Source organism: Bubalus kerabau, chromosome 6 (assembly GCF_029407905.1).
Source record: "Bubalus kerabau isolate K-KA32 ecotype Philippines breed swamp buffalo chromosome 6, PCC_UOA_SB_1v2, whole genome shotgun sequence".
In the NCBI taxonomy this organism is placed as follows: Eukaryota; Metazoa; Chordata; class Mammalia; order Artiodactyla; family Bovidae; genus Bubalus; species Bubalus kerabau.
This window is the reverse complement of record NC_073629.1, coordinates 102,962,656-102,989,061: the sequence shown is the minus strand read 5'-3', so window position 1 is coordinate 102,989,061 and position 26,406 is coordinate 102,962,656. Positions and strand designations below refer to the sequence as shown.

The following is a 26,406-nucleotide window of genomic DNA, read 5'->3' as shown; positions in this document are numbered from 1 at the left end:
TTCTGAAATTATAATTTGTGCTTGAAAACTTAGGTTTTATTACTGGCAGTACCATCAGTCCGTTTTCCTCGAAATGAAAGGCTCACTTCATTCATTTTCAATATCTCTGCCAGTACCCAAGTCTGAATAACCTGTTTGTCATTTTTTTTTTCCCCCAAATAAAACTGGTGTTTCACAAAAAAAGCAGTTACTTCTTACAACTCAGTTACCCTGTGCTTTTTCTCAGGACAGCCATCATGCTTCAGTGTGCAAAAGAAAATGTCTTCTGAGTACTTACACATGTACTTAAAGATTGTGGTTTAACAAAATAATTTTTTCTGCTTTATCAAAGGTACATTGTTAGGTGGTTACAGGTTTTCCTCTTTCGTTCCTACATCATGAGTACACAGTGGCTAAGAATGTAGTAACAAGTAGTAGACCTCAGGGTTGTTGCTTCAATATGTGCTGTGGCGCCAGCAGTCGCACACTTTTAGGTGTTACGCCATCACTGCAAATGTCAGCACGGTGAAAGAGACTCATGTTTTAATGTTATTGTGAAAATTATCATGCCCGTGCTTGATCCCTGCTGGTGGCTCAGGAATCTCCCCAAAGTGTGCAGACCATACTTTGAGAACTGCTGTTATCAGAGGAAAAACTGAGTATCCGAGAACTTAAGTGATTTATCCAAGATCAATATTTATCAAAGATCAGATATTTGACTAGTTAAAACTGCCACCTCAGATTCTTTTGTGGGGCAGTGCTTTCTATTTAATTGTTGAATTCATAACACAATATAGTTACTGTGTAACTAGTCAATAATGAGTTGGCAATACAGTATAAAGCCATTTCTATTCAATAAATGAATTGGCAGTAGAACCTTCCTCTTGTCATGAGTGGAAATTGGAAAGAGCAGTTAGAATTTTAGATATTTGGCATTTTAGACTCTGTCCCATTCCTGCTCCAAGGTGTATTTTTTGGGCCACGTCCCCAAGCACCTTCTCCCTTTTCTGCCCATCAGACCTTTGATTCAGCTGCTGTGAGCATGCTCACACACTGACCAAATTATATAACAGGCCCTCTACTGGGAATGCAGCAAGGGTTCCACCCAGCCTTAGGGTGCCCCTTCTGCAGGAAGTCAAAGTGCTAAAGTTTTTTGCCAAGTCCCATGGTAGGTGGTCTTTTATTACTTTCCTGTTAAGAACCCCTCTCTTAAAATAGTGGAGTGCAGTTTGAGTGTTTCTTCCTGGCAGAACCCTTAGAACTGTCCCTTAGACAGTTGAAAGGACATGAGAAAGGTTCTTGATGATGGTAGTTGTCTTCTACATTTATTAAGGTTATTATAGCTGCTTTTTTTGTCACCTGGAACAGCAGCAGCCAGCAGAGATAGCAGGTAGACTAGGACTTAAGCAGGTCTCTCAAATGGACCTCCCTTTCACCCTTCTTCTTACTGTTCCCTCAGAGTCAGGACTGTCTCCAGCTGGGTCCTCCTGCTGAAGGGGAAGTAGTCCAGGTGAGATGGACAGACGGCCAAGTCTATGGAGCCAAGTTTGTGGCCTCCCACCCCATCCAGATGTACCAGGTAACCAAAGGCTTTGCTGGGGATAGGGGGAGGCTGGTGCTTGGTTAGTTCAGTGTTTTCCTCTTGAGCCAGAGGCGGGGCAAGTCTTTGCTGTTGGGAGAGGAGAGCTTAAGGTATTGGTCACAACCCTTTTCAGAGCTGGGGCTGCCCTGTGTCCAGTCTGCCGGGTGTGGCTTCAGACATGGCAGGCCTTGCTTCAGTGTTCTAAACCCTTCCTGTGTCTGCAGGAAATGGCAGGAAATGGCCAACGTGCATGGTGGACCAGGGAGCGACAAGATAGCTTAAGGCCTTTGTTTCCTTGGTAGGTGGAGTTTGAGGATGGCTCACAGCTTGTGGTTAAGAGAGATGACGTGTACACGCTGGATGAAGAGCTTCCCAAGAGAGTCAAGTCTAGACTGGTGAGTGTGTTTTCTGTGTGCCCTTGGTTCCCCTCTGGGAGGAAGGGAACAAAGCAAGGACATGATCCTTTGTTTTTGCTTTGGGAGGTGGGGGTGTTGGCCACAAAGTGCTCATTTATTTGGCTTGCCTATTCTTCTATAGTCAGTAGCCTCAGACATGCGCTTCAATGAGATTTTCACGGAGAAAGAGGTTAAGCAGGAGAAGAAACGGCAACGAGTTATCAACTCAAGGTACCGGGAAGATTACATCGAGCCTGCACTATACCGGGCCATCATGGAGTAGGGGTGCTTCCAGCAGCTGAGAGAGTCCCAGTCAACAAGGCGAAAGCACTCTGGGGTTCCACAGCACAGCAGACACTTGGAACTCTGAAGTCTCTAAAGTGAATTGTAAAATGAAAAGGAATGAACTAACCGACCCCATCATCTTCTCACCCTGCCCTCATTGCATTCCGCTGTGGTGCAAGGACGAGCCCTTCTTGGACATGTGGCAAGACGCTGAGCTCCCAGCTGATGGGCTAAGCACTGGAATGCTATGGCTGCAGTGGCCCCAGTCTGCAATGGGTCGACTGTGCTGGCTGGGCTGGTTACCCTGTTCCTGGCCTCGGACTTAGCTTCCTAACGATCACCTGCACCAACTAGGCAGAGGTGCTGGTGCTTGCCCCCCTAACCCCTTTTGTATTTATGTGTGTGGGTGTGGGTGTGTGTGTGTGGGGTGTGTGTGTGTGTGTGTCGGTATGTATGTTTGGTCTGGACCAGCTTCTGCCAGCCCCTGGCCTTTACTTTCTTCCTTGCCTATCCAGGGCAACAAAAATGTGAAATTCTGCCCTCAGCTGAGCTGAGTAAGGGCCTCTGGGGGTTGGCTGGAGATGGCTGTGGCATCAGTCTGTCCCTGGAACTGCCTCAAGGGAGTGGTGGCAAAGCTGCAGTGATGAGATGGAGATGCTGAGGAGATAAGCCAGCTGTTTGCCCGCTCTTGAAGAAGAAGATAGGATAATATGGGGGTGTGTGCCCATTATCACTTGAGGCACTGAGCACCTGTGGACAGTATTAGAGGGTGTGGGTGGGGAATAATCTGAAGGGAGATCTAATGATGGAAGCAGGCAGAGCCTGGCGAGTGATTCTGTCAACAGAAAATTGCAATCATGCAGGGCTTGGGAGGGTTAAGATGAACTGGGGCCACTGGAGGCCAGGGGGAGGTTTAGATATGCCCCTTGGTCTAGGAGTGGGAGGGAGCTGATTTTGGGGGTGGGGGTGGGACTGGAGGGCAACACTGAAGGGGTTAAACAGGTTTTTGCTCCTCATGAATTTGTTTGCCTGGGCCCAGGATTGGAGGGCTTCACACTTATACCCTGTGTATACAAGAATCAGATTTATAATACTCCCCGTTTTTTTGTTACGTATGAACGCTATAAACCAAATTATTTTGAAAACTGGTGCATCACCTTGTCCTTAGCAATAAAATGTGTTGAGCAGAGGATTGGCTGTGTCTGCCCCAAGGAGCCTGATGGCTCAGGGTCAGGCCGGGAGTGTACCTAGAGTCCGCAGGCTCTGGAGCAGGGCCATGCCTTTTAAGAAGGCTCTTGAAGGCCCTGCTAAAGAGATGGACTCTGTCAAGTTCTGGTCCTTTGGCTCTGTGAAGGGGACCTGGGGAGAAGAGGCCCTTTGGCCGAGAGCCCGTCCTTTTGCTTCTTTTACCTTAGAGATGGGATGGAAAAGCTAATAGAGGGAGAACCAGACCACTTCCACAACTTGTAGAAAGAACTGAGTTTGATCTCTTCTCATCTCAACCCCACTTACTAACTTCATTGAGCAGGTGTAAGTTTATACCAGTGTCTGTTCCATAAAAACTGTAGAATCAGCTTGAAAGAAGGCAGGACATTTTAGGTACTTGAAGAGCAAGAGGTTGCGCCCTGTCCCCCTTCCCTTGGTCCTGAAACCTTTCTGATCTGTCTGTAGTTGGTGAGACACTTCCTGGAGGACGACCCAGTTCCTTTGACCAGCGGTGGGTTCCTAATGTCTGGGTGGACAAGGATAGAGCAGCAGCAGAGCAGGGAGGGACTGGTGAATTGGGCACAGCAGAGCTGTTCCAGCTGGTCTAGTTCTTGACTCTGGCCAGGTGTGGGAGAGTCTTGGGTCAGCTCAGTAACTCAACGCTGCTTTGTGTCCTGGGGCTTGGGAGGTGGCTGCCACCTCTGGTGTCTGTGGGGAAAGGAGGAGCAGCAGGTTTCAAAGATTCTTTTCTGTTCTGCCAGTTTCCTGGGGCCAAGAAAAGGGAGGTTGACTCTTTTGTCCAGCACCCAAGGATTCTCAAGGGAGAGTGGACAGAGCCAGGCCTTAATGGATTGGCAAGCCCCGGGAACACACATCTTTGGAGGGAAGGAAACTTTGCCCAGACTTGGCAGGGTCTGGGACCTCCCTCCCTCTCGCTGACCTACCATCCCCATCCATGCTTCAGGACAGGCAGGGAAGTCCCTGGTGTAACCCCAGCTGTTCTTTCTCAACAGCTGATTGTTTTTCTAGAAATTTTTGTTTTGGTCAAATGTAATAATCCCCTGGGAAACTTAAAGTTTAAAGAGGTGATGAAGCTCAAGTCCCACAGAACAGGCCCTTGTGCCTACAGTCAGGCCCAGGCCTCAACCAACTCACCGGGCTCCCCTCAGAAGCCTTTTTGTCAGGACAAACTGCCCATCTTTAGTGAGGTAAAGTCTTAGGGTTGGCAACCAAAGATCGCAACCGGACAGTTCTTCCTATCCGGTAAATTCCCACGAGGGGTAATTGTGTTTTAAATTGTGCCCCAGTAGGGTGGGAGAAAGCTGGGATCTCCGGAGCTGCGAAGGGTAGACGAAATGGGGCGGATAAGTCCTGGAATACAAACTGTAAAGGCTATTAACGTGTGAGGCTGTAAAGTAGTAAGAAGGGCAGCCAGCGACCCCTGTACGCCTTCACTCCACAGGATTGGGCAGGGTTGCCCAACCTGTAGAGGTCCACAGCCTCGGGTCTCAGCCTGGGTCTGGGGCGGATGCCTGCGTCCCTTGGCGTGGAGTGACCGTGGACCCCTGTCCCCCTCACGACCGAGAACAGGCTCTGGAGGGATTATCTCGGCGGACCGTGAGCCCTGCGGCCGTCAGAAACCCACATCCCGAACGCGCACCCCTCAGGGTGTGAAGCTGCGAGTGGAGGATTCCTCCAGTCGGCGGTCGGGCTCCGGGGAAGCGGGAGGGCGCGTCGGCGCGGAGGCAGCAGGGCCGGGCGTCGGTCCAGCAGGCCTGGCCGGCAGGACCGACTTCCCCGCTCTACTAGCAGCGCCGGTCCGCGCGGGGCGGGGCGGAGGGGAGAGGGGGGCGCGGGATGGGCGGGTTGCAGAACTCGGGGCTCCCGTGATAGCGGGCCCCTCTCGGGTGCGCCCGCCCACTGCTCTCAGCGCAGCCCCGCATTGGTCAGCCCGGTGCCCCGCCCGGCTCCCGCGCGCCGATTGGCCATGAATGCCCGACCCCCGGCGAGGGCGCTGAGGCGGAGAGCCGGATTGGTGGTCCCGCCGTCCCAGGGTCGCGGCCGCGCGCTCCGCCCGCGGCTGCGTCCCCACTATGGCGGCGCCCAGGCGACCCACCGTGTCGTGGGCGCCCGCCGGGGTCCCCCGCGGCTGCCGCCCCCGCCTAAGCCGTCGCCCCCACCTTCCCGCCCGCGTCGTCCCTGGCGCCGCCTCCCCCCTGCCTCCCTTCCCGCTGCGGTAAGGACCGGTCCTGCGCGCGTCGGGGCGGGTAGTCTCTGGAGTAACGGTCGCCGCCACCCTTTCCCTCCCCTCCCCCGCTACCCGTGGTTCCGGGTCGCCGGGGCGCACAGCCTGAGCGCGCTGGTGCTGGGGAAGGAAGGGTCGCGCGCTGCCCAGCGGTCTCCAAATGATGAAGTCCGGCTCAAACTGGGGGCTCGGGGAGGGAGTTCGGTCCCACGGAGACCTTGCCTCGGTAAGGGCTACCAGGCCTCGGGGAAGAGGACGGCTGGACTCGGGTTGAGCGGTCTAGGTCACCTGCGCGCGAGACCCCGCAGCGCTGCGCACCTTGGTGCAGAGGAGGGACATGGTCAGGCGGGCCTTCGCTGTGGGAAGAGCAAGGAAAAGTGGAAAGCCTGAGTGGGATCAGCAGCGTATGGGTAGCGGTTATCATTGCTTATTGCTCTACCAGCTGCCAAATGTTCCGGGAACCCGGGTCAACTTGACTGACAAAGTACGCCTCTTGCTTCGTTTCACCTGGCACTTCTCCCCATTGTTTACTCTCTGATTTTGTTTGCAGGAGGAAATATCTTAGTGATGAGAGGAGATTTGATTAGGATAGTGTCCCACGAATATTTTTTAATTCCTTTTTGTAAGCGTGCTCGTTCTATAATTCCTTAAGGACTTCGCTTATGTTTGTGTTTCCGGCACAGAGGAGGAAGGAGAGAAACTGAACTGAATCATTGTAATTAATTGAGAGAGGAACCAATGAAGGCACCTGCTATTTTGTAACAAACAAGCAACTTACAAACTTTTCTGTCGATACACTTTGAATGGTCTATACTATAGCTAGTTGAACAGGAAGGTAGGTAAAAAAGCACTTACTGGGTTCCTGAAAGTAAATAAACCTCATGGAAGATTAGGGTTATTTCCAAGTCAGAATCACCTTGGAGTGCTGATCATTGAAGTGTTAGGTATATCTTCAAGTCAAAAAGATTCAAAGGAAGCTGGCACAAAAATTTATGATCGAAATGGTGTATTCAGACAATCTCTTAAGGCAATAACAGTTCCTAAGAGTAAAGATTCTTAAGGATATTTTGAAACATTAAGTGATGAAATCTCCCTGTTTCACATGTCTAATCATGATTTAATAAAAGTAAATTATTAATGAAAAAGATGTGCATATTCTTAGAGACTAAGTTACTTTGGATTATCAATAAAGTATCTGTTGTGTACATGTTGTGTGTAAGGCAATGTAACTGTGGGGACCTCACAACCTGTATTGTATGAGACTTGTTCTGATGAGATGGTTTGTGGATAAAGGGCACACAGGAAAATGATCCTTAGTAATATGGTCTCTAGAATTCCAGAACAGTAGGTACTATGAAAATTCTGGAAAAGGAGAAATCTGTATGTTTGAGGAAGGTTTTACATGAGAACTGACGCTTGAGTTGAGCTGTGAACTCAACTGGGTATGCATGAGTGATGATGAGAAGGGAGAACTGAGGAAATGAGAAAGTGAGGATGGGGAAGGTGGCAGAGGAGAACCCAAAACACTCGGGGGTGGTTCCAGGAGGTTCTTATTGGCAAAAGTGGGAGATAAGGTTGGTGGTATCAAATCAGGGAGTACTTTTGTCCTGCGTGAAGCACAGGGTAAACAAGAAGTAGTTCTTCAGATGAAACTGGAGCTTGCTATTAGAAAAACAGATGGCAGCACTTTATTTGCCCTTGTCACTTTTCGGAGTAACCTCAGCTATTGAGAATCATGGTCCTCTCGGCTACCTAGCATCTGCACCTCAGGATTGATTCTTGCCTTCCTTTCATCTCCCCCAGGTGTTAAGTTGGTTGCCAGTTTTAATTGCTACAACCTCCACACTGTTTCTAGTATTTGCTTCTTTTGGTTCCTACCATCATTATACTGATCTGGGGCCTTTGATACCTTTCCCTCTTATTACTGCAGAAACCCTCTAACATCCCCCCTGCCTCCTTTCATCTATCCTGTGTACTATCATCATTTCTAGGTAATTCATTTCCCCAACCTAGACTTTTACTTTTTATTTATTTCTCCCATCTTTATCAGATTTAATTGACACATATAACCCTGTAACTTTAAAACACACAGCATTTTGATTTGATACAGATATGTATTGTAAAATTATTACAATAAAATTAGTTAACATCATATAATTACCTTTTTTTGTGGTAAGATCAGTGGAATTATACCTTCTTATACATTTTCTTTCTTATCTATCTTCTTTCTTTTTTAGAGTATAATTGCCTTACAATGTTGTGTTAGTTTTTGCTATAAAGCAAAGTGAATCAGCTATATGTATACATATATCCCCTTCTCCTTGAACCTTCCTCCTACCCACCCCCAGCCTAGGCTTTTAATGGCTTCCTACCTTCTGTTGAATTAAGCATAGCCCAGCCTGGTCTGGGCAGTATGGATAAACTCATTTCTTGCTATTCCCTTTGATTTTACAATATTTTCCAAGTCTGGAACTGTTTGTTCTTTGTTGTCTGTGCTCGCTGTCTTTGCTCTTGTTGCTTTTTCTGTCCTAAATGACTCCTTGGAATCTCTAATTGTTTGTTCTTACCCATTTGTCAGGGCCATTTGATGGGAACTCTCTTTGTGAAATTCTTCTGTACTTTTCTCCCCATCGGCATGGAACTCAGTTCAGTTCAGTCTCACAGTCATATCCGACTCTTTGTGACCCCATGGACTGCAGCACACCAGGTCTCTCTGTCCCTCACCAACTCCCGGAATTTACTCAGACTCATATCCATTGAGTCCGTGATGCCATCCAACCATCTCATCCTCTGTCATCCCCTTTTTGTCCCACCTTCAATCTTTCCCAGCATCAGGGTCTTTTCCAATGAGTCACTTCTTCGCATCAGGTGGCCAAAGTATTGGAGTTTCAGCTTCAACATCATTCCTTCCTATGAATATTCAGGACTGATTTCCTTTAGGATGGACTGGTTGGATCTCCTTGCTGTCCAAGGGGCTCTCAAGAGTCTTCTCCAACACCATAGTTCAAGAGCATCAATTCTTCGGTCCTCAGCTTTCTTTATAGTCCAACTCTCACATCCATATATGACTACTAGAAAAACCATAGCCTCGACTAGATGGACCTTTGTTGGTAAAGTAATGTCTCTGCTTTTTAATATGCTGTCTAGGTTGGTCATAACTTCTTTTCCAAGAAGTAAGCATCTTTTGATTTCATGGCTGGCAAACCACTTCAGTATTCTTACCTCGAGAACCCCATGAACAGTATGAAAAGGCATGGGACTAGTTCCCCCTTTAAACAGTTATAACACGAGAATCTGCCTTTTTGCCCCAATTGCCAACATAAAACTGAAACTTTTTCAAGACATGAATTATCTTCATCTTCTAGCACAGTGTTTTGTACATAGTAGGTACTTGGTAAATATATTTTAAATTGAACATAGCTTTGAACCAAGATAGATGCAAAGAAAATTCTTTGTGCAAGCAAAATGTTTATCATAAAATCTTTAATAAAGCTACTTACATGAGATAGCGGATGTATTGGTCTGGATAGCTTGGATTAGGCTTCATTAACAAAAACCCTTAAGACTTTAGTGGCTTAACAGAACAAAAGTTGACTTCTCATTCATGCCACATGTCCAGCAGGACTACATGGGTGACTCTGCTCCTCTCAGTTACTCAGGGATCCATGCTGATGGAAACTCATCTTAATATGGTTTTCCATGACCATTTTGATGGAGTGGAAGATGGTGACCAAGGGACACTGGATTTTAAAATATCTGACCTGAAGGGGCACATGTCACTTTCATTTCCATATCATTGGCTAAAGCAAATCACATGGCCATGCCTAATTTTAAGGAATGGCAAGGAATTGCAGGCCTAAGCATGTTCCTGGAAAGCAAAGAGCCTGAAGTGACCGCTGGACAGCACTGATGACTGCTACATCTTCTGTGAGCATCACGGCCCAGCCTGTGGAGGATTAGAGGTAGCAAAATCAGATGCACTACTAGAGAGAAGCATACTGACAGTAGCAAGAAATAATAGCTCTAACGAGGCACGGGATGAGAGTGGACAGGGAAGTCAGAGGTCCACTGCAAGCACTGTAACGCTTGTAATGTAACAGGCTGAGGCTGTTGACATGAGGGTAAGTGAAAGTCATTCAGTCGTGTCTGACTCTTTGCGACCCCATGGACTGTAGCCTGCTAGGTTCCTCTGTCCATGGAATTCTCCAGGCCAGAAGATTGGAGTGGGTAGCCATTCCCTTCTCCAGGGGATCTTTCCAACCCAGCGATTGCACCCAGGTCTCCCACATTACAGGTGGATTCTTTACCGTCTGAGACAGTAGTCTGATTTTCCAGTTATTCCTTAGGGCATTATTATTTTATGGCACCCTCAGAGATGAATTCAGGAATGGTCCTGAGGCATCCATAAAGAATTAGGTTTTATTCAAGATACACAATTTAAGAATCCAGAAAGTGTATAATAAGGTATATTTTTACTTGAATGGTTAAAAAGATCCTAGTTCAACCTTACTGGTTTAATTAAGGCTATCAAACTTTGGTATTTGGGGAGGAGATTTCACTTTTGGGCTTCCCTGGTGGCTCAGATGGTAAAGAATCTGCCAAAGAAGGGAATGGCAACCAACTCCATTGTTCTTGCCTGGAGAATTCCAAAAGTGAAAACAGGGTTCAAATGTTGCCTCTGCCATTGATTGTCTAACGTTGGGCCAGTGTCTTGATTCTGGAGTCCGAGTTTCCTCATCAGTGAAATGCATAGGGTGGTTACAAGTTCATTTTCTATAAAGTGCTTTGCCCAGTACCTCGTTCAGAATAGGCACTCATGGTCATGATATTCATTGGCAGCAGCCGCAGGATTTGAAGAAACTTTGAGAAATCAGGTAAGGAAATCCCAGGATTCCCTACCCTTTTCTACTTCCTTGGCATCCTGCCACACTCTTTCTTTCTCACCTTTCTTATTTTCACACGTATCCTACTTTATTTTTTACTTGGTTGTATACATGTCTGTTTGTTCTCTGTACTAGGTCCTCTAGTCATCCCACAAGTAGTTGTTGAATATGAGCTCTCTACTAGCCTCGGTGCTCAGTCACGGCATTGCAGATACAAAAGGCATATCCCAGGCCTGAAAGAGCCTGTAGTCTGGTAGGACCAGAAGCCAGTGAACTCGCAGTTAGAATACATTGTACTGTGCTGTGTTTGGGGGTCCTGTGGGATCTCCTAAAAGGGAACCTGATGTCACACAGGGAATATAATTAATGATTTTCCCAGAGAAGCTCACACCTACCTAAGTCTCAGATAACTAATTATTAGCTGAGTAGATGTAGGTTTAAAAGACTTTTCAGGTAGGAAACAATGTGTGTAATGACCTAGAAATACAAGAGAGTGTGGCTGCATCCCAAAGATGCTTGAATGGCAGGAGAACAGTCTGGGGAGTGTGTGGAGGCTGCAGAAGTCAGACTGTGAAGGCTTGTGAGTTCAGGAGTTTATCCTGACTGAGGAGGAGCCACTGAAGTACTTGAAGGTGGGAGATGACTTTATCAGCTTTGCCTTTTAGGACGGTCAGTGTGTGTGGAGACACCAGAGGAGTGAATGTCCTGTTTCCCTGCCGTGGAAAATTGTGAGATTTGCAACCATAGTACCATGTCTGCTACACAGAATCATAAAATACCTCTGGATGAGGAGAGCTTAGAATAAGGTGAGGCTGGAGGGAAGGTTCCCAGTTAGGCTGTTGCAGTAGTAGGAGGGGTGTGTACATGTCCTGCCTGGGGTAGAGTCAGCTGACCAGGGTTTCCATCACGGCTTCACCAGTGTCTACGATGTGACCTTGGACAGTCTTCAGAACCTCTTGTGTCATCTTGGTTTTTCAAACTGGTAAAATGGGATTAAAAAATCCCTACCTTGCAAGGTTGTTCTGAGTATTTGAGCAAATAGATATAAAAAGTCTGCTCCTGTACTGTTAGACACTTAAGGGACTTCTTATAATAAAAATAATAGTTTTAAGATTCTTAATGCTTAGTATATTCCCTGGTTCATGGTAAGTGATTGTTAGCCTAAATTCCCACCACCTGACATAACCACTGCCAACATTATGTTTTTTTTTTTAAATACATCTTAAATGATTGAAATGCTGAATTTTGTGGATTGGGCATGAGGGAATTATCCTAAGATCAGGAAGAGAAGAGTTGGTTGATATTAATACCATAGCAATTTAAACATTCTTTCAATACCAACAAATTGTATATGTTTATTCAGCTGTTCCCAGCCCTCACCCAGAAGTGATACATACATCTGCATACACTCTTGTCACTAATGTTATAATGTGCTCACTGCCTGGGGTGTTAAAATACATGTGCCTCTTTTTCAGCCTGTCGTCATCATTGTGACTCTGTCCCCCTGAAATTTTGCTCCTCCTCAGTCTTCTTCTGAATATATTTGTAAAGATGATAATAGAGGTTTAATTCCAATTTGTTCTCCTTTCGGTTTCGCCCTGGTTATCCGGGCTGACAGGAGTTCCTCGCCTATGAACTTCTACACAATTTATGTTATTCTAATTAAATATTATCTATCGCCTTGTCTTACAGAATTTGTCTATGTCAGTAAATTTCTCTTTTGTGATTTTCTTTACAAAGTGATAGAAAGAAGGCATGTTTATATGTTTCTGACATGACTTAAAAATCCATGGAAACCTTGTGTTTGAAATATGTTAATAAATAGGATTTCAATATTCTGTTCCTAAATTTTAAGTATATAGCAGTGATTTTTCAGAGTCTTTGATATCAGGACCACTTTAGAAGTTTGAAAATTATCGCAACCCCAAAGAACTTTTATTTCGTGGGTTTGTCTTTTGATATTTCATGTATTAAAAATTACTGAGATTTTAAGTCATGAGAATGCACTAGCTCACATCCCATTAGCTGTGAGGACAATGATATGGTTACATGTCATCATATTTACAGCCTCTGGAAAACTGTGCCGGACCCCTGTGAGAGAATGAGAGTGAACAAGGCAAATAATGTCTGAGAATTACTGTGAGAATAGTTTTAAACTCATGGATTCACTGAAAAGGCCTCAGAAACTCTCTAGGGTCTTTAGACCACAATTTGAGAACTGCTGACATGGAAACATGCGAGTTTTTATACTGGACGTTTCTACATCTTTTTGGCAACACAATAACGTAAGGATGGAAACATTGCCAGATGTCTGTTTTCAAAATGCACTCAACAGTTTCTTAAAGAACAAAACAAACCCCCCCCCACCCCCCCCACCCCCGCCAAAAAAAAGAAACCCACCAAACTAGTTTCCAGGTTTTGTTAAGACATGAGTCCCAGGGACGGGGGAGCCTGGTGGGCTGCCGTCTGTGGGGTCGCACAGAGTCAGACATGACTGAAGTGACTTAGCAGCAGTTCTTCACCTTGAAAGGACTTTTTATTTTGGGAAAATCTTCTAGGTGCCATACAATTAACAGACATTTGCCATCCCAGAAAAGTTGAAAAGATTTGGAACACCAATATTTGTAAAAGAAAAATAAGCAACTGCTCTTTAAGTCCTGGAAATCTTGTGTATACTTACTTGGCCAGATGGTAAGCAGAGAACTTCTTTGAGGCACAAAAGTTTCATGGTTACGAACCATCTCATTGCCAAGTTTAGTTATGGTCCTATTTGTTTAAAATAGGATCCAGCTTTTATCAAATTAACCGCATTGATGCCATTTTGTATTGCGTAAGCTGCACCACGTCACGAAGCAGGTGGTAAGTGATGGTACCACTGCCTCCCATTGCTGTGGAACTTTCACACTTCTTGAGGATTCTTCCTGAACCTCATGTGCCCCAAAATGTCTGACAGAGGGATTGTTTGAGGAGGTCAGTGTCCACTGAAGTTAAATATCAGATAAGTTTACTAACAGGAGTTCTGGTATTTTCTTTGGTGGCCGTGAATTATTTTGAGTGCCTTTGAGATGCCCTTCTCTAGATAGCAGATGGTCTGGGCTGTTGCACATGCCTCTCGCCCTTGCTTGGCCTTCCTCAGACTGTCCTACTCAAACAATCTTTCTAAAATGCAGATATGATCTTGTCATTTCTCTTCTTAACACCTTCACTGGCTCTCCGTTGCCAGTGGGATTCATTTCTACCCCTTTAGCATGGCATCTAAGGCCTGTCTCTCAGCTTCTTCACTGCAGCCTTTCTGAAACCTCACGGACAGTTATTAATTTCCACCACCTCATAATGTCTGTGCCAGTTTAACTGCATGCATCACACTGTTCTCAAGGGCAGGCGTCACACTGTGTGCCTTCTGCTGTACTCAGCTGTGGAATAATGGCTTCTGCGTGGGCTGATAAGATGGCATAGCTTCCAGCATGGTTCTAGCATAGTTATTCTGTGGTATTATATTTCTTCTCTTACCCTTTTTAAAAAAAGATATGGGCTGATGAACAATATGGAACTACTACATAGGCCTAAGACACCTAAAATCTCAGAGACATAATAGCAATGAAAGGGGACATTTATCTCATATTTTCTAATGATGTATTTTACACCTACAGGAACAGAATAATATAAAGATATCTATTATTTACCAAATAATACCATTATACTAAATCTTAATATACCATATTGCTTCAGTTTGTTTTTGTTTTTTTAAACAAAACTTGGCAGTTCCAATAAAAACCCTTTATATATTTTCCCCTGGTATCCTCTCTCCTTAACCAGAGAAAGCACTATCTTAAATTTAAAGTTTTAAAATTCACATACGTTTTTATGCTTTTGTGGTTTTACTACATCCTGTGTGTCTGTATATCATATGCAGCATGGGTCGGCAAACAGGCCTGCGGGTTTTATTGCAGCACAGCCGTGCCCACGTTTCAGTACTGTTCTCAACTGCTCTCACACTGCACCCTTCTGTTTCCCGTTTTCTGGACATAATGCCATCTTCTAACCACCTTCAGCACCAGTCCCCACCCTTTTATCTCAACTGGCTCAAAGCACAGTCATCTTTTCAAATATTCCAGTTGCATTTCCTCAAGACTTATTCAAGTCAACTTTTCCAAGAAAAAAATTATGTCTAGAAACTTGTCCTCTGAACACCATTAAAACAAATAAGCAAAAACCCAATTAAACCAAACAGCTCCTATTCAGAAAGACTATTTTTTTGTAACAAAAAATAAAACATTCAAAACTGAAAGTTCTGTTTCCTTGGATAGTTACCCCTTTTCCTTGGATATTTACCCATTTTCTCAGCTACTTCTCAAGGGAACAGCTGACCAGGGACAGAGTATTTTTCAGCTTTACTTATCACTTTCACTGTTTTAAAACTTTGGTGAAAGTGATAAGTGTTAGTTGATCAGTCATGTCCAACTCTTTGCAACCCCATGGACTGTAGCCCACCAGGCTCCTCTGTCTATGGAATTTTCCGCCAAGAATATTGGAGTGGGTAGCCATTCCCTTCTCCAGGGGATATTCCTGACCCAGGAATCAAACCTGGGTTTCCTGCACTGCAAGTGGATTCTTTCCCATCAGAGCCACCCAGGAAGCCCTGACACCTTGGTGTTGACATCTAATTTCTATTCAGAAAGGCACTTACTGCACATGTTATATGAGTCTGGGTCCAATCAAGAGAGAGAATCCATGTACTTTGAGTAGGTCAAGTTTACTGTAAGAATTATTAACTTTAACAGTGAATTAGAGTAACATGAGATTAGCTAGTAAAAGTAAAGAAATAAACACATGGAAAGATGCTCAACATCATCAGTCATTAGGGAAATTCAAATCAAAACCACACTGAGATGCCACTTGAAACCCACTAGGATGACTGTCATCAAAAAGACAGGTGATAAGGAGTGTTGGCACAGGTGTGGAGAAATCAGAGCTCTCATACACTGGTGGGAATGTAAAATGGTACAGTTCAGTTCAGTTGCTCAGTCGTGTCCAACTCTTTGCGACCCCATGAATCGCAGCACGCCAGGCCTCCCTGTCCATCACCAACTCGCGGAGCTCACCCAGACTCACGTCCATCGAGTCAGTGATGCCATCCAGCCATCTCATCCTCTGTCGTCCCCTTCTCCTCCTGCCCCCAACCCTCCCAGCATCAGGGTCTTTTCCAATAAGTCAACTCTTCACATGAGGTGGCCAAAGTACTGGAGTTTCAGCTTTAGCATCATTCCTTCCAAAGAAATCCCAGGGCTGATCTCCTTCAGAATGGACTGGTTGGATCTCCTTGCAGTCCAAGGGACTTTCAAGAGTTTTCTCCAACACCACAGTTCAAAAGCATCAATTCTTCGGCGCTCAGCCTTCTTCACAGTCCAACTCTCACATCCATACGTGACCACAGGAAAAACCATAGCCTTGACTAGACGGACCTTTGTTGGCAAAGGAATGTCTCTGCTTTTGAATATGCTATCTAGGTTGGTCATAACTTTGCTTCCAAGGAGTAAGCGCCTTTTAATTTCATAGCTGTAGTCACGATCTGCAATGATTTTGGAGCCCCCCAAAATAAAGTCTGACACTGTTTCCATTGTTTCTCCATCTATTTCCCATGAAGTATGAAGATGCCATGATCTTCGTTTTCTGAATGTTGAGCTTTAAGCCAACTTTTTCACTCTCCACTTTCACTTTCATCAAGAGGCTTTTGAGTTCCTCTTCACTTTCTGCCATAAGGGTGGTGTCATCTGCCTCTCTGAGGTTATTGATATTTCTCCCGCAATCTTGATTCCAAAATGGTACAGTGGCTTTGAAAAATAGTCTGTCATTTCCTTAAACGGTTAAACATAGAGTTATCATATAGCCTGGGTATATTTTGCTCCTACATGTAATATACCCAAGAGGAATGAGAACCTATGTCCATATAAGAATTTCTGCTTAAATATGCATTGCAGCATTGTTCAGCCAAAATGTGGAAACAACCCAAATGTTTGTCATCTGACAAATGGTTAAATAAATGTTGGTATGTCCATATGATAGAATGTTACTTGGCAGTAAAAAGAAGCGAAGTACTGACATGCAACAACTTTGAAAACACTATGCTAAATGAAAGAAGCCTGTCACAGAGGACCACATATTGTTTGATTCCATTTGTATGAAATATCTATAAACATTTGCCAGTTCTATAGAATAGAAAATAGTTTAGTGGTTGCCTGGGGCTGGAGGTTTGTAGGGAATGATAGCTAGCGGGTACAGGGTATCAATTGGGGGTAATAGAAATGTTCTAAAATTGATTGTGGATATGTTTGCACAACTCTGAAAATACTAAAAAGCATTAGAAGGTATACTTTGAATGGTTGAATTTTATAGTATGTGAGTGATGTCTAAATAACTGTCATATGAAGTAAAGAGAACGCTAAAGAATAGAATTAACAGGTCTAAGGAGCAGCCACCACCACCGGGCTGAGCTAGCCTGCCCAGCAAAGAGCTCTCCAACTTGCTGCACGCCCACTGCAGGCTGAGATTCAGACTTTGGTGTAGTGGACACCCCCATGAATCACTGGATTACAGATGAGTGCCTATGATGCTGCAGGGTGGAGTTTCCCAGAAATCTGCCTCTCAGGGACTGGGGAATGCTGTTTACAGAGAGGTGTCTCACCAGAGGCACTCTGTTAGTTCTCTTACACTGCTCAAGAGAAGTGCTGAGAGAAGCTATTGGCTGCTTTTGCTCCCTGTTGACTGCTGTCCACTGGAAAAGTTCTGTATGTTGCAGGAGCCTACCAAGAGGAACACTGGAACCCAGAAGCCACGGCTTTCCTGCAGCCTCCACAAAGCTTGACGTCATGTCAGCTGGCAAGAGGAAAATACTTTAAGGGCCCAGGTCCATTTTCACAGAGCAAGCAGGAAGATTGAATTTGGAGCTAAGAGCCAATAAGTCTGTAATTCACACAGTGGGTAATCAGAACCTCAGCATACTCTTAGCATTTTAATTCCCTTTGGAGATCTTCAGGTTTTCCTTGCCACCTTGGCTGTTGTGGCTTGGAGAAGCTAGGACTCTATCTTTGTGTCAGCCCAGCTCTCTCTAATTATCATTTTTGTGTATCTTCTTTTGTTGTTGTTCTATATGCTTGGTTCCCTTTTCAGACACCAGGTATACCTATACTGGATCTCCTGTGGCAGCTATTGTGTTTTTGGATTTGGGTTTGGGTTCATTTTGGTAATATTTTTAAATTTTTTATTTTTCATTTTCTTTTACTCATTTTTTATCCACCAGTGCCTTCATGACACTTACTGTGTTTTTAGCAGTTCTTAATTGTTCTCTTTCATTGAGGCTTTTGTGGTGGTATTTTTCTTTCTTCACTTTTGGCACTTGAGTGCTAATTTTATTTTAAAAATGGTGTTTTACTGTTTTTTCTGTAAGGCTCTCCCTTTAATCTTGGCTCTTCGGTCTTGTTTTATAGAACCTTCTGGGAGTGGGCAGCGCTTGGAGAACTTTTGTTAATTATCTGTAATCTGTAACCGTTCTGTGACATAGTTTTATTCTGTTGTGTGGTCTTCATTTACTACACTTCCCCTTGACTCCCCTCCTTCCTTTCTTCCACTCTCATTTAGATTCTGTACTGGTTCTATTTCATTTTTGTTCTGTTGTCCCCATATAGCCTCTTCAAGTGAAGAGTTACATGATTAAAGGCAGATCATTTGAATTTGAATCCTCACTCCGCCACTTACTGGCTCTGTGATATTATAGAATTTTATCTCTCTGTGCCTGTTTGTTCTCTATATAATGAGAATGATAATCTTGTAGGATTGTTAAGAAGATGCAGTGAGTTAAATCATATAAAACTTGTAGAACTCTGGCTAGTCCACAGTAGGTACTATATGAATATTAGCAATATTAGTTTATCCCTTGCATTGACTTGCAATTAGAAAATCTACAATTCTGCAATATTCTTCTGTAATGTATTGCACATTAATTAACTACTTAAATTTGCTTAGCTATGCATAGTCTGAAAAGGAGGTGTGCATTCAGCAAAACCATTTAAAAAACTGATGACTTTTTTAGTAACTTGTTCAGGAAGCTAGGTAATGTGCTTAATCACTCAGTCGTGTCTGACTCTGTGACCCCATGGATTGTAGCCCACCAGGCTCCTCTGTTCACTGGGATTCTTCAGGTATTCTCCAAGAATACTGGAGTGGGTTGCCATCCCCTTCTCCAGAGGATCTTCCCAACCCAGGGATTGAACCTAGGTCTCCTGCAGTACAAGTGGATTCTTTACTGTCTGAGTCACCAGGGAAGCCCAGATAATAAATAGTATGTAATAACTTCTAATTCGCTTGCCTCAAAATTATTCACAGGAGATATGTTCAGGAAATACTTTGTAGTTTTTGCTCCATGTAATTTTGTAATAATTAAGTTCATATTCATCATGCCTGATACTTGAAGGTCAGCAAAATTCTAACATTTCAGAGTAAAAATTGTTCCAGGTATAGATTAGAAAATAACCACATTATAGGATGTTTTACAAATGACAAGAGTTTGGTGTATTTTGTTTCAGTGAGTTCAAATTTTTATATAATTTTTATGGTTAATTAAAATAACCTAGATTTATATACCTTTTGTACCTTTTTTTGAGCAGACTATATGTGATTGAACATTTGGTCAGTGAGCACATAGGTTTTTGAATACCTACTAGGAATGCAATGGTGAATAAAATAGACATGTTCACTTTCTAGATTAGCCGGAATATATACTTTAAGCACATTACTCATGATAAGTAAATACTTGTGATTATAAGCTCACTATGTAATGGATAGGGATATATATGTGCTGTGGGAATTTCTAACAGGGAGACCCAACTTAAAGTGTGGTAAGGCTTCCAAAGACTGAGTGGGAGTTGGCTAGATGAAGTGGTAGGGTCAAGGAGGCTTCAGCCTGCCATTAGGAGACAGCATGGCAAGTTCAAAACACTGAGAGATGTTCCCTGTTGCAGATTCTTAGAGGTGAGGTCGTAAGAGATGACAAGAGAGATGGGAGGAGAGATGGGCAGGGGCCAGATTCACCAGTCTTACAGGCCCTGTTAAGGGCGTTGGAACTTTACCCTAAAGACAGTGGGAAAGTTAAGAAGTTAAAACCTGGGAATGAAATAATACTCACATTGGCCGCTATGTGGAAAATGAAGAGGATCAAGAATGGATATGGGAGTACCCAAAGGAAATGAAAACAGAATCTTGATGCATTATATGTACACACCTGTTTATCACAGCATTATTCTCAATAGCCATGATATTGAAATAACCCAAATGCCCATCTATAGATAAATGGATTAAAAAAAGATGTGATACATACACTCAATGGAATATTATTTGGCCACGAGAAAGGGGGCTATCCTGCCGTTTGTGACAACATGGATGGATCCTGAGCACGTTATGCTAAATGAGATAAGTTGGAAGGACAAGTACTACACAGCATCACTTAAATGTGGAATCTGAAAAGCAAACCTGTGAAAAATTAGAGCATAAATGGAGGTTACCGGAGGATGAAGGATTGGGGGATAAGACTGATGATAGTTTAGGGTACAGACTTAGCAAGTAGTAAACCTATAGAGAGCTAATGTACAGTGTAATGAATACAGACGACAATATTGTGCTATAATGTAATATGGCATGTATTGTTTAAACGGCAATCATATTACAATGTATAAATGTATCAAAGTAACATGCTATATACCTTAAATTTATAAAGTGTAATATATCACAGTTATCAGATATGAAATAATGGAGATGGGAGGTTTGTTAGGAGACTGTGGTAATCGTCCAAGCAAAAGATTATAGTGACTTGAAATATAGTGGTGGCAGTGAAGATAGAGGGATGGATGGATTCAAGAGGTGTTTAAGAGGTAAAATTCATAGGGTTTGATGATTGATTATATGTGGAGGATAAGAGTGAGAAGGAGGATAGTGTCAAGGTTGATGTCCAGGTTTTTGACAGACGCCTCTGTGAAGGTGTTGCCTTTTATTGAAATAGTGAACACACTGGAGAAAGGGGGTTTACTGGGGAAGTCTGAGACATCTATGAAACATCTAGATGATGATATAGAAGTTAAATAGAGGAAATTCCTTGTGGCTTAGTGGTTAGGATTCTGGGCTTTCACTTCTGGGGCCAAGGTTCAGTCCCTGGTTGGGGAACTAAGATCCCACAAGCTGGACAGTGTGGCTGAAAAACCCCCCAAAGCAAAAGTTCAATAAATGGAGATGGAACTGTCTTCTCTCTGGATGGAATATATCAAGTTTGGGATAGTCAGCATGAGGATGGTAAATGAAGTGGAATGAGATTGTCTTGGGTGTATCTGTGTGTCAGTTGCTCAGTCGATTCCGACTCTTGTGACCCCATAGACTGTAGCCTGGCAGGCTCCTCTGTCCTTGGGATTCTCCAGGCAAGAATACTGGAGTGGGCTGCCATTTCCTTCTCTGTGGAATGAAAATATAAGAAAAACTCAGACATACAGCACCTCAAGCTTCTCTCTATGTTTAAAATTGCTCATGCTCTCTCTCTTCCTCCCTCTCCCCACCTCCATCTCTCTCTCTACACACACACACACACACACACAAGCAGAGATTGTGTCTTTAGTATATATTTTTGTAATGTGAGCAAATTATATTGTATCTGGAGTTGGAATATAATTAGAATATATTCATTTATTTGATCTTTAGACAAACACTTCTTGAATGGGCTGTGTACTAGGTGGCTGTGTTGTTAACTGTGGGTGATTCATAGACCTAAGTTACAGATTCCACTTTCAAATTATATGCTAATTCCTTAGACAAGATATTTTACAAGTGCTAGGACAGAGGTAAGCATGGGGTGTTACCAGAGCATAGATTGCCATAGTGTTGGGCAGTGTTTAAGTAAAACTTTTTGAAGGAAATGAGACTTGAACAGAGTCTTAAAAGAGGAGTTGGTGTTGCTAAAAGTAAAGATGGTGAGAAAGAGCTCTTACACCACCCTGTACTCTCTCTCAGTCTCAGATGCTTTAGAAAGGCCAAGTGATGGGAGACTTGTGGTGTCCAGTGGCTTTGGCAGTTAAGTGGTCAGTGGTAACCTTATTGAGCAACAGGCGGGAGCAGAAGCCAGATCAGATTGTGGTGGGTGAAAGAGCAAATGGGGAGTGAGAAGTCAAACTCCTCCAGGGCAGGGTCTAAATTTGATTGTCTAGTATCCTCCATGGCTTGTAGTAATCCCTGGCACTTGGTGCTTGTTGCATTGAGCTTTGAACAGAAGAGAGACATTTCCTTCTTGGAGCTAAGATGAAGGCCTGAGGAGGGGATGAGCCCAACTGCTGCATGCCCTCTGCCTGCTGAAGAGAGCTGGCTGTGAGCATTTGCGGCTCTTAACCTGCAGCTTTCTGTGGCTATGCAGGAAGGCCAGGTGTGCTCCCACAGCCAGAAAAAACCAGATTCTCTGCATGGATCTGTTAGTTTTCTTTTTATTCCAATTTTTTTCTTTTTTAATAGTTGAGGATATGATATTTGTATCTTTTTTCCTTCAATACAATTTCAGAAGCATTTCTCTGTCATTAAAATATTTTTCATAAACAGCATTTTAATTGGCTGCATAATCTCTTGATATTTACTTGAACATTTATATGCACATTGGTTTAATTTTTTTTTCTCTTTTGACTTTTAATTTTGAAATCATCTCAGACTTACAAATAAGTTGCAAGCATATAACAAGGAACCCCCATATATCTTTCAACTAGTTTATTGTGGTGCCTATCAGATTTCTGCATTTTAAAATTACTCTTTTCCTCTCTGTAATTAATAAGTTTCTTTTGGGGAGATACTTTAAGATGTCCCATTTCTCAAAGTATTACTTATTAATTTTAGCATCCTTTGATGTTTCTTAGTTGAGTTATTCCTAAAATGATTGCTAAATAATTTTCTAATTACATTATTCTACATTCTTTCCACTCTAAGGAAGAGCTTTCTCCTCTCCTCACTTACTAAATTCTTATTTAATGGGTCATAATCTGTTATTATCAGTCTAAATTGCCACAGATCTGGCCATTAGGAGCCCCTCAAACCGACTGCTTTATCCTTTTGACATGTCTCTCTTTGAGTACTTTCCTACCATCAGGCTTATCTTGTGCCCTCTCTGCCTCAGCCCTGAGTTCAGCCATTCTTCTAAGGATCCCTAGTTCCTATCACATAGTGGAGAATGGTATTTAAAAACCAAGATCTCGGTGTTAGATGTACTCATTGCTATTGGGATATGACTGCTGCTGGGCCCTTTCAGTGATCGGAGCTAGGGCTTCCATGCATGTACACACACAAAAGCACACGCACAGTCCACATCTGTAGTTATTTTTATATGTTTGTATGTGTATATATTGAAAACCTTCACTTCACACTGATACCTTCAATTCCAGTACCTCCCAAAAGATGCATTCTATCTAGTTTATCTTTTCCTACTTGCTCCTTGGAAGAGAAGTCTTGACAAACCTACACAGTGTATTAAAAAGTGGAGACATTGCTTTGCTGACAAAGGTCCGTATAGTCAAAGCTATGGTTTTTCCACTAGTCATGTATGGATGTGAGAGTTGGACCATAAAAAAGGCTGAGCAGCTAAGAATTGATGCTTTTGAACTGTGCTGTTGGAGAAGACTCTTGAGAGTCCATTGGACCAATCCTAAAGGAAATCAATCCTGACTATTCATTGGAAGAATTGATGCTGAAGCTGAAACTCCAATACTTTGGCCATCTGACGCGAAGAGCTGACTCTAGAAAAAAACCTGATGCTGGGAAAGATTGAAGACAGGAGGAGAAGGGGACAACAGAGGATGAGATGGTTGGATGGCATCACCAACTCGATTGACATGAGTTTGAGCAAGCTCTGGGAGATGGTAAAGGACAGGGAAGCCTGGCGTGCTGCAGTCCATGGGGTCGCAACGAGTCGGACGCGACTGAGCGACTGAACAACAATCTTTTTGCACGTTTGCAACTGACATATCCATCATTGAGAAATTTGGCTCCTCTTAGTCTCAGTGTATTTAATTTGTTTGGTCAGTCCCATGTCACTGCCTGTCTTCTCTCAGACTTCTGTCACCTTCTGTCGCTCCCAGACTTCTCACGATGGCCTGATGCCCCTTCTGTCTTCACTTCAGATATATGTGCCTACCTTGCCTGGCCCCTAGAGCCTAATGGCATTTAGATTAAACTATTCAGAAAGAAAGAGACAGAGAGAGCACATTCCTGTTTATGGCTGCATAACCCTACGTTTTGTCAATACACCATAGTTTTTGAAGGTGTACTGGAGAACTTTTTCTCTTATATTACAGAGTGCTGCTATCAGCCAGTGCATAAGTCTTTTTGTGTTTTTGTCAGTGTATCTTTGGGATAGTTTCTTAGAAGTGAGACTATTTGGTTAAAGTGTTGAAGCCTGTGTGATTTTGTTAGATATTGCCAAATCCCTCCCACCACCAGTAACGTATGAGGATTCTCCCCACAGCCTCACCACTAGAATATTTTGTCAAACTTTTGTCCTGGCAGTGAGTTTGAAATGTCATCTCTTTCAGAATATCAGGATGTTGTGCTCCTCCTTGTTTTGGCTGATTTTACGCTCTTACTTGCTGCTTTGAATGTCATCTACTTCTGGAAATCTGTTTCCTCCTTAGACTGTTTGTTCTGCCCCTTTATTTGTAGATCTTTTTCCTTAATGGAAAAGTCAGAAATTAAGTAGGTGATTAGTTGACCATTCTCACTGTCACATCTGTTGAACAGGTAGTAAATCTATTGGTCGTGTGTCTGCCAGAGCCTTGGGTTGAAGTCACTGGCTGTGGCAGCTCAGTTGTCACGTCTGCATTCAGGACAGAAGGAATGGGGAAGGGCTGGGATCAGCCACTCCAGTCCCCTTTTAATAGGAAAGAAATCTTTCCAAGAACCACCTGCTTTTTGTAGGCAGGCTTCTTATATCTTACAGTTTTCATTGTTTTTGTGGGAGGATTGGACACAGTACATATCCTTTGTGCTACTGAAAATACGAGTCTCCAATTTCTATTTCCCTTTGGAAACTTTGTACATTTATTACTTGCATGAGTACAGAAATTAAATATATGAATATATTATGAAAAATACCCTCTCCATACCCACTTTGGGGAGATAATTATTGTCAACAGCTTGGTGTGTATTCTTATATCTGTGTGCTTCCTGCTTAACTTTAATTTTTTTTGTTGTTAACCTTAATTTTAAATATTACTGTTGTCCTTATTACCACCAGTATGGGGCCGTATATACATTCACATACATACTATTCTACAAGATTTGTTTTTCACTTAAGCAGTATACTCCAGCTATTTTTCTATGTCAGGACATGCCTCAGAAAAATGTGTGAGGATAAGCAGTCAAATACACTGTCCTGTTCAAGCCTGTCACATCAGCCAGAGCAGACACTGAACTCCACCTCGGACATCAAGGCAGACAGCCATAGCAGATGTTGACAGCTGCAGGAAATCTAGTCACTAACTTCCTTTGGTTAACTCCTTTGCTGTCTACTTCCCGTCGTGACCTCGGTGGGCGCAGTGATATTGATAGCATTGTGCAGTTGTATCGTAATGTATTTGTCTGGTTCCCTATTGATCGACATTTGAGTTGTTTCAAGTATTTTGCTCTTATAATCATTGTTGCTGATAAATATCCATGCACGTGTCTTTTAAAATATTTGTTGAAGTGTTGCTTTAGAAAAAAATCATAGAAATGGTGAGTCAAGGTGTATGAATATTGTAAATTTCAATAGCTATAGGTTTCCCTTGTCATCTGAAAGTACAGCATTCCTATGAAACCTTTCATAAGCTGAAGTGCTAGAAAGCGAAGAAACAATTACCGTTAATTTATATGGAGAACTTTTTGAGTGTTCCCAGACCCAAAAAATAACTTACCAAAGCATACCAAATAACACTTAAAACCTCAAATAACACTAGATCAGATCAGATCAGTTTCTCAGTCGTGTCCGACTCTTTGCGACCCCATGAATCGCAGCACGCCAGGCCTCCCTATCCCTCACCAACTCCCGGAGTTCACTCAGACTCACGTCCATTGAGTCAGTGATGCCATCCAGCCATCTCATCCTCTGTCGTCCCCTTCTCCTCCTAACACTAATATATAGTGAAAGCAGAAATGACTTGATAAATACACAGCCTGTATAAGATAGAAATAATGTATTTATGGTATTGTTTCACTCACCAGAATCAGGAAGAAAGCAAGGTTAAGAGGCGGTGGTGATGGTGTGTTAGGCTGAATTGTCAGAGGTTGGGGTGGTGCAAGGTTCAGAGGTACAGACTATGGTGTAGGAGAAAGGGGAAGCGGGTCATTTATCAACTTCTCATTATCATCTGAATCCAACAGATCAAGCAGGTCACTTGTATCTACATCTTCTATGGCTGTCTGCCTTGATGTCAAAGGTTGAGTTTCGTTGTCTGCTCCGGCTGTTGTGACAGGCTTGCATAGGACAGGGTACTTGATTGCTTAGCCTAACACATTTTTCTATCACACCGTTCTTTATAGACACTCAAAGCATCCTGCAAACCTGCCCGAAATTTGCATGTCCTTTCAAAATTGAAGTCGTACTTTTCTGCAGTCATTGCAGCACTCAGTCATAGTGAAAAATCTCTGAGCGCTTTACATTTCAGTTTGTGGATGACTTCACTTTGGGGCGGTTTCCGTCAATATCCTTTACCCTTGCAGTTGCAGCAGCTGTTTGTCAGTTCTTGGTCGTAGAATGCCAAAACACTTCAACGTCTTCATCAGCTTCTGCAA

At 43.3% G+C, this 26,406-nt stretch overlaps 2 protein-coding genes across 11 annotated transcripts in view; both read left to right on the top strand.

Annotated features, from left to right (window-relative positions):
• Nucleotides 1-2,592, top strand: part of KDM4A (lysine demethylase 4A) — a 40,968-nt gene extending 38,376 nt beyond the window's left edge. For all 4 annotated transcript variants that reach the window (XM_055586123.1, XM_055586122.1, XM_055586124.1 and 1 more), the window contains 3 exons: nt 1,439-1,558; nt 1,864-1,956; nt 2,099-2,592. In XM_055586123.1, the coding sequence (XP_055442098.1) occupies nt 1,439-1,558; nt 1,864-1,956; nt 2,099-2,239 (354 nt within the window). In that variant the 3' untranslated portion in view covers nt 2,240-2,592. The remainder of the gene's footprint in view (nt 1-1,438; nt 1,559-1,863; nt 1,957-2,098) is intronic.
• Nucleotides 2,593-5,347: 2,755 nt separating this feature from the next.
• ST3GAL3 (ST3 beta-galactoside alpha-2,3-sialyltransferase 3) overlaps nt 5,348-26,406 on the top strand; it is a 214,245-nt gene continuing 193,186 nt past the window's right edge. Inside the window, exon 1 of one of the 7 annotated variants that reach the window (XM_055586137.1) lies at nt 5,348-5,683. The gene's annotated coding sequence lies outside the window, so the exon portion shown is untranslated. Of the gene's footprint in view, nt 5,684-5,705; nt 5,919-26,406 lie in introns of those variants that run through there. The other 6 variants (XM_055586136.1, XM_055586140.1, XM_055586131.1 and 3 more) reach the window with 6 other exon arrangements.